We start from the raw sequence: 7,928 nt of genomic DNA, 5'->3' as shown, positions 1-7,928 counted from the left end.
GAAGTCACATATCCTTGGCAGGGCTAAAAATTGAGCTTTGCTCCTTCCCCTCTTTCCGCTCTGGAGTGCGGCCGCCGTAACAAGCTGCCGTGGAGCGCAGCGGCCTGTGAGCCTGCTTATGGAGGTATGTGGTGTGTGGAACATGTGTTTCGGAGATCAGATCCCGGCTCCTCCCGCGGTCAGCTAACACACGGGCCTTGTGCTTGCAAGAAAAAAAAAAAAAAAAGAAAAGAAAAAAGGGCAACCCCTCTCTTGGCCTGGGCAAAGCGCTGGGTGTGGGGCTGGGGGGGGGGCGGTCGACAGCAGCTCATAAAAGGATTAGTCCACCGCACAAAGACAGTGGGCCGCTTCTAAGCCTGACTAGGTCCACAAAGGAGATGACATTTGTCTGTCTCAGTGGCAGGAGAGTGGGGAGGGGAGGGGAGGGGAGGGGGTGGTAAACCGGTCCAGGCCGGGGATAGGTGGTAGGGCAACAATGACAGAAGAAGTGGATGAGGTGAAAAAACAAGACTGACCCTCTTTATTTGCAGCGGCCTCCTCTGGCCCCCGCCATTGGGCTCCTCTAGTGTTTATTTACTCCATGGCTTCATCTGATGGCTCCATCGGCCGCCTGGCACTGCCGTCCACCCTCTGCCAGATCAATGAGCGCTTCGAAAGACAGATTAAATTTCTTTTTAACGATTCCATCTTTCTCAGCACCCCCCCCCCGGCTCACCTTCTAAATGGCCCTTTAACAGTGCATTACTTTTTCATCCACGTGGCTGTGTATGTTCAGGACAAAAAACAAAAACCCAAAACTGAATGCTGCTGCTCGCCTTCAGGATGTTTGATTACATGAGAAACAAAGTCCAATTTATTTGCCTTGTGCCAAGTGCATCTGTGTTTCGCACACTTTTAATACTCCAGAACTATCCATTAATCAGTAAATAATTACAAGACACTGAGTGTAAATGAGAATCCATTCGCTTATGATGCTGCAGCACATCCGAACATGAAAGATCCCCAACGTGACATTAACATTTTTTTATTTTATTTTATTTTGCTGTTTTTTTTGTTAGTTCTTTTTTTTTTTTTTATGCCTGCAGCAAGTAATTTTGTTTTTTCAATTCTACCTGCACTTTTCTCCCAACCCTTGTGTGTGCAGGAGATTGTGCTGTGCTTCTCAGGCACAGTTGAGTGCTACAGTATGCCCCCACAGACTGTGAGCGTTTAACACAGCGTGGACCTCAGAAATAAGAAGAGGAGTCAGTGTTGATTATTGCTCATTAGCCAGGAGAACATCCACTTAACGTGTGAGGAAAGGAGTGACACACCATGCCCCACTGGAAATGGTCCCTGTGTAGCTCAGAGCAAAATGTTAGCTAATGCATTCCATTTGCTCTTTGTAACAGGGAGCAGGTTGGACACGTATGGCGACATAAGCAGGCGTGATTACTTTGTTTCAGCCGAGGCATTTTAATCCCTAATTTCATGGACCGATCAGAGGAGAGGCCCTGAGCTCTACACACGATCACTGGCCCTTCAGTAGCATTTCAATTGAATCCTCACGATCAAGAGGGGGCTTGTTGTGGGCCCCTCAGGAGCTAACACCAATGCAAACAGCAAAGAAAATAAGTGTTCTTATTTATGTTCATGCTACCCTTACAGCCCACCTTTTATTTATTATTATTATTATTATTATTATTATTCATTTTTAACATTAATCTTTATGGCATGAATTTCATAATAAAAGTAAAGATTAGCTGAAACAAAGTGGTACACTTGAATGTCTGACAATTTAGTTTAGTTATTTTTTTTTTTATTGGTGGTAATTTAAGTCCAAATTGTATCTATAAATAGGCTTTTTGTTTAGTTTGTTGTTGTTGTTTTGGGTTTTTTTGTGGTTTTTCTTACTTTAACATTTTCATTCCTTGGCAACATCCTCTATAAAAAGCTAATTTTCTTGTGTAGCTGTTGCGTAATTAAAAGCCATCAGTTTTAGTGCTAATACTGGTCGTTCAAAGCTGCTGCCTTCAAGGAACTGGGCATGGATCTACAAAAAAAAAAAAAAAAAAGGGGGGGGGGGTAGCTATTACATCAATCAGCTGGTTGATGCCACTTATGAATATGCACCTCGCAGTTAGATGGAGGCTCTAAAGGAAGATAATTGATTAGTCAGGAAGGCAACATGGTGAGAGGATCTGCAGAAAGCCTCCGCAGTCTGAGCTGGGGTTTGTTTAAAGGCAGATCCTAAACCTGGAGAGGATTTTCATCTGCCTCTGCTGGCCCCGGACCGCAGACTTTAAAGGGCTTTTGTCCTCGTTGACCATCTGAGTCCAAGTCGAGGAATGTGTGACACGCTGCAGTCGCTTTAAATATAAACACAAGCACGATTTTCAAGCCATGAAAAGAAATGAAATATGATTTTAATAAATAACGATGAAAGCATTACAATATCAGCAGTAAAAAAAAAAAAGAAAAGCGAGAAACAGAGAGTTTTTTTTTTCTTTAAACTGGAGTAAGTCAGAAATCAAAGTTTGCCTGCCAAAATAAATTTGCGCATGTTTTTAACATTAAAATATATTTTGAAGGCTTTTGAATAAGACCTATAAGGCATATTTATTTATTTTTTTAATTGACATGAATAGGACTTTCATGTCTTTTAAGGCTGGAGATGTTTTATCATTTCGGTGAAATTTGAATAATAGGAATATTGACAGAGTTTTTTTATACTGGTGATTTTTTTCTTTTATTCCTCGCTCTCTTTTTTATTTTATTTTATTTATTTTTTTTCCCCATTGTGTCTCAAAGCAAAATGGGAAGAAAGTTAAACGACACAAAGCGCTGTCAAGGATATTTCAGAAGTCCTGTCTTCTTTATGGCAGTCATAAACGTTTTTTCTAAATATTTCTGAAACTGGCAAGTGCATTAAAAAGGCTAAATGTTGTGTATTTAGTCCCTGCTACCGGGTTTGTTTTATGTGCTTATTTGGGTAAATATTCACAGAATATGTATGATCCCTGTGACCTCAAAAGGAAACGCATCTTTGTCTTTTTTTATTAAATATTTTTTTGTTAACTTTGAAGCCAAACTCGTGAAATTGAGTGGGCTTTTTTTTTTTTTTTTTGGTTTGTTTTTTACAAAATGTAATCCTACTTTTATGAATCATTATTAACAATTCTAGTCCCTCGTTTTGGCAGATGCACTACGCGTGTGCATCACGAAATCGCATCACAGAGGCTTGAAAACACGTTAGAAGTGTGTAATATTATCATAAACGTGCGAGAGCAAAATGTTGCTATCGAATTTCATATCATAACTGGGGGATAAATTAGAAATGGTGCAAAAAAAAAAAAAAAAAGCTGAGATTGCATGAGGAAGGATGTGCATGGCCGACTGCAGGAGACTGTAGAGGGAGCTCCAACACTAAGTTTACATAAACTTCCTGAGATAAGGGCTCACACATGCAAATGATCACATCACGGGCAGACAAAATAAATGATGTTATTATTAGTTATACAGCGACGATACATTACAATTATAGCAAAAGAGAGGCGGTAAGTTGGGTGGTGGTGGTGGTGGTGGTGGGGTGATATATGTGAGGAGCACCAGCTTTACAAATTAAGCATGATGAGATGTGGGAGTTGCTTTCCAAAAGCCAGAATCCATCTTTAGGATCAGCTGAGCAACTCTGACCAAAACAGGCTCCTGTTAGATTCTCTAACAATACTTCATCAGCTCAAGTTTGGTTAGATGACCAAAACAATTTCAGAGCAAAAAAAGAAAGAATTAATAAAAAGTAATTATTCATTTTAATGCCACCGCTGCGCCTCTATAAGGATAATCCCACAACATGAATATCCATATGTATATGCAGCAATACTGGCTAATTAGCCTTAAGTCCCTCCACTATGAAAGTGTGATAAATCCCTCTCGAATATTTACTTATCACTGGCGCTGAGGATGAAGTCTGTGCCTCAGGCTGTCCACTATCACACACACACACACACACACAAACACAAACAAACAAACAAAATAATAATAAGAGTAAAATAAATCCAAAGCTGTGCAATTCAAGCTGCAATGCACAAAAACAGCCACCATCAAAAGCAGCTGTCAAAAATATCCCGAGCAGAAAGCAAGAAATTTCTTAAAGTTGCAGCAGTTCATTTATTAGCCAAAATATAGACTTTCTTGTACAATTTGGTTCACAAGTATGTACATATTCTTAACTTTATATACAAAACATTTGAACATCAAATCCTCACAGAACTTACAAAAAAGAAAACAAAAACAAAAACAAAAACTCACAGACTACAGGTTCATACATTATTACATTAGCAGTTTTACACAGGACATGCTTACAACATAAGTATACAGAGATGTATTATTCTTATTTTACATTCCATATTCAAATTAAAATAAAACTTAAAAAGAAAAAGCAGAGGATGGGTGAGAGTTTATGGAGAAGAGGAGAGAGCCGAAAAAACCATTGCTGCTTCTAGTTGGTTCTGAGGCCTGGAATATACAGTGGTGATTTTAGAAAAAGGGTGGTGGTGTTGGTGGTGGGGGCAGTGATCTAAATAAAACACTAATGATAGCCTCATGAAGAGCTAAAACACAAAGAGATATAAAAGTGACAGTTGCCTTTCAAAAACCAGCCTGTAGTGAATTTGCATTGAACTCGTTTGCATGACCAAACAAGTTAAGTGTAACAGAGGCCTGGACGAAATAACACAAGCACACACACAGGGATAGAAAGCAAAAACAAAACTTAGAATAAAAGATATTACGGGTAAATATGTCCTTTAGGAAAAAACAAACAAAAAAAAAAAAGTGATATGGCATCCCCAAATGTCATTAGCTGACAGCCTCACTATCTCTGAACTGGGTGGAAAGCTGTTTTTAACAACTTCTCTGCTTCATCCAAAGGCACTAAGATCTCTGAAACTGAAAACGTTAACGCAAACTGCCTGTGATTAGAGCCCCAATCCTGAATCCTGGTCTCAGTAAATTTAGTGCTGAAAGCGAGTTGTTTTTTTTTTTTTTTTTTTTTGGGGGGGGGGGTAAGTTTTTTTTTTTCTCTCTTTTTTTTTTTTTTTGAGGGCTGGGGGTTATGTTAAAAACCATTAAATACAAGCACGTGGGCCTTAATATCAACAATAACCAAATAAAACAAAGAACAAACGTGGATCAGAAATTAAGAACAGTCTTTACACCCAGTTCCATATTTTCTTAAACGCTTCCATGATCCTCTCACACATTTTTCACACACACACACACACACTGTACTTTGTAAGCTCTGTCATTGTAACACTGTTCATCTGTGTGGCCTTAAAGAGAGTACAAAAAAAAAAAACAAAAGAAAACATGAAGGGAAAGGACAAAAACCAAATTAAAAATGAATGATGGGAAATGGACTAGTGTCTTTGTTGTGGTGAGGCCTATTTTACATGCTCTCGGTGTCTCAGTGTCGGGGACATGTACCTGTGACTGCAGTCTCTGAACTATGACTCTTGTCCTCCGTTTGCCTGCTGCTGTAGAGGGCCAGGCCGGTGGCGGTGGCCTGGTTTGCCAGTCCCAGGTAGTGATTGGAGTTCAGTAAAGCCAGCTGATGCGCCGAGAAGGTTCGGTTGGTCCAGTTCTGGATTTTCCCAACGGGACAAGAAGAGATGAGTCTGTGGGGGGCCAGTATGGTCTGGGCGGCCGGCCCTGCGGAGCTGCCGCCGTTCATTTGGGGCGATTTGCGCGGATTGTCGGGGGCCGTGGCTGTCTCTGCCAAAGACCAGATCTTTGGCTTTTGGGCCGGGGCTGGGTTGTTTTCTGAGGGCGGCGAGTTTACGGACGCCGGGTTGAGTTTGAGCTGCTCTCCGTTCGGTTGGGACGCCTTGATGTCCAAAGGAGAGTGGTGATGGTGGTGGTGGTGGTGGTGGTGGTGGCTGTGGAAGTGCTCCCCTCCCCTCTCCACGTCTTTGCCATCTTTCCCCACTGCCTTTAGAAACCTCTGGTCGGGCCCTTGTAAATCCTCATAGCCGTCAGAAATCTCCGAGTCGCTCCTCCCGTCCAGTTTAATGTCTGAATGCAGGTCGTCCTGGTCGTCCAAGTCGTCCTTGTTCTCGATATTCTCCGTGTCGATGTTCTCCAGGTCGATCTCCTCCTCGTCCTCCCTCTTGTCCCCCTCCTCCCCTTCGTGGTCGCTGTTGTAAACATTCCCCTCTTCGTCGGTGCGGTTCCGGGGGGCCCAGGTCATCTTGTTCTCCTTCTTTAGCCTCCTCCTGGCGTTGGCGAACCAGGTGGACACCTGGGTGAGGGTCATCTTGGTGATGATGGCCAGCATGATCTTCTCGCCCTTGGTCGGGTAGGGGTTCTTGCGGTGCTCGCTGAGCCAGGCCTTCAGGGTGCTGGTGCTCTCCCTGGTGGCGTTCTTGGGTCTGGACGGGTCACCGAACTGATATTGGCCATATGGGTAAAAAGCAGGGTGGTGGTGGGCGAACCCCGGGTGCTGGACACCGGGACTGTCTTTGAGTTCATACTGAGCACCCTGCAAAGACAAAGAATCGGAGAGTCGGAGGGGGATTATTAGACCTCAAATATTAATATCACGGGAGGATAACCTCCTTTATCACGATAAATAAAATCCTGATCCGGCGCAGTGACGCGCGTTTACGGCAATAAAACAAGAACTGGCTTGCTAATAAAGTGTAAAACAAACGAAAGGAGTATTTATCACAACTTTTGTCGTTTATTTATGTCCCCACCAAAAAAAAAAGATTTAAAGGGATTGAGACTTTTATCCCCTCATATACCTGCACACCTCCCACATCATTTCGTCAACTCTTTTGTCATCACTTTCAGGACACTGTGCGCATTTACGTGTTACTTTTTAACCACAGTTTTTTTTTTTTAACTCAAATTTCAGCAAAAGATTCAACGACAAAGTTCAGCGCGTCTCTCCCCCCCCCCCCCCTCCTCTCCTCCTCCTCCTCCTCCTCCTCCCCCAGTCCTCACCCACCCCCCCTCCTCACACACAAAAAAAAAAAAGAGTTGACACGTTCAAAAACAAAATACAATAAAAGAAATCTCGCCCCTCTTTTTCTTTTGCAAAAGTTGCGGCAGAGGAAATGGAGGACTCACCAGCTGATTGAAAATGGATATGTCGTTGGAGTAGGGCAGGAAGGCTCCGTAGCCCTGCGCCGCCGCGGCGAACGGAGATCCGTACATGGTGGAGAGGACGTTGGAGAGCGCGCCGGACGGACTGAGCTCTGTCCCGGCCCGGGCGTTGCTGGCGATCCCCTGGCGCTCCGGAGGGTATATCGGTCGGATGTACTGATATCCCAGCTGAGGGAAAGACATGGCGGTAGGGGGTGGTGGGGGTCGGGTGGGGGTGGGAGGGGGAGGGGGGGGGGGAGTGGGGGGTTTAAAAAAAAAAATAAAATAGAAAAAGGAGCGATGTGGTGGTGGTGGTGGTGGTGGTGGAAGAAGGGGTGAAGGAAAGGAGAGGAGGAAACAACAAAAAAAAAAAAGAAGAAGAAGAAGAAGAAGAAGAAGTCTGCTGCGATCTCACAAAGCAACTGGAATTGCCTCGATATCCACTTTTACAGTGTGAGCATTTGTGAGCGACAAATAAATTAAAAAACCAAAAAAATAAAAAATAACCAAAAAAAAAAAAAAAAAAAAAAAAAAGGTGCACGGCGAGGGAAGTCTATATTTCCTCGGGAACAGCCGGTGTAAACGATCCGGTGGCGCCCCTTGTATTTCTTCCTCTTCTTCTCCTCTCCACCCTCACTTCCCTATTGATCTGGATGGACTAAGGTCAGGTCCTTACAGATTGCTTCAGATTATTGGGACTCCCTTGCTCAGATTGACATTTCTAGTCGTTTAGAAGCCCCTCCTATTTCTCAAATCTCACCCCTCTCACACACACCACTCACCAGCCTCTCTCTCTCTCC

At 43.2% G+C, this 7,928-nt stretch overlaps 1 protein-coding gene across 1 annotated transcript; it reads right to left on the bottom strand.

Moving 5' to 3' along the window:
- Positions 1 to 4,496: 4,496 nt before the first annotated feature.
- irx3a (iroquois homeobox 3a) lies at positions 4,497 to 7,348 on the bottom strand. The gene is made up of 4 exons (XM_029498275.1): positions 7,114 to 7,348; positions 5,467 to 6,520; positions 4,857 to 4,923; position 4,497 (listed from the first exon to the last, which is right to left on the bottom strand). Coding segments are annotated over exons 1-4 (1,341 nt in total). The 5' UTR covers positions 7,333 to 7,348.
- Between the last annotated feature and the right edge of the window lie 580 nt (positions 7,349 to 7,928).

Source organism: Echeneis naucrates, chromosome 3, assembly GCF_900963305.1.
Source record: "Echeneis naucrates chromosome 3, fEcheNa1.1, whole genome shotgun sequence".
In the NCBI taxonomy this organism is placed as follows: Eukaryota; Metazoa; Chordata; class Actinopteri; order Carangiformes; family Echeneidae; genus Echeneis; species Echeneis naucrates.
This window is presented reverse-complemented; position numbering and strand designations above follow the sequence as displayed.

Coding starts and splice junctions, on each gene's coding strand:
- irx3a (XM_029498275.1), bottom strand. CDS start 7,332: ATGTCTTTCCCTCAGCTGGGATATCAGTACATCCGACCGATATACCCT. Junction 6,521..7,113: donor TATCCATTTTCAATCAGCTG/GTGAGTCCTCCA, acceptor TTGTCTTTGCAG/GGTGCTCAGTATGAACTCAA. Junction 4,924..5,466: donor TTCAGAGACTGCAGTCACAG/GTACATGTCCCC, acceptor TTTCAGTTTCAG/AGATCTTAGTGCCTTTGGAT.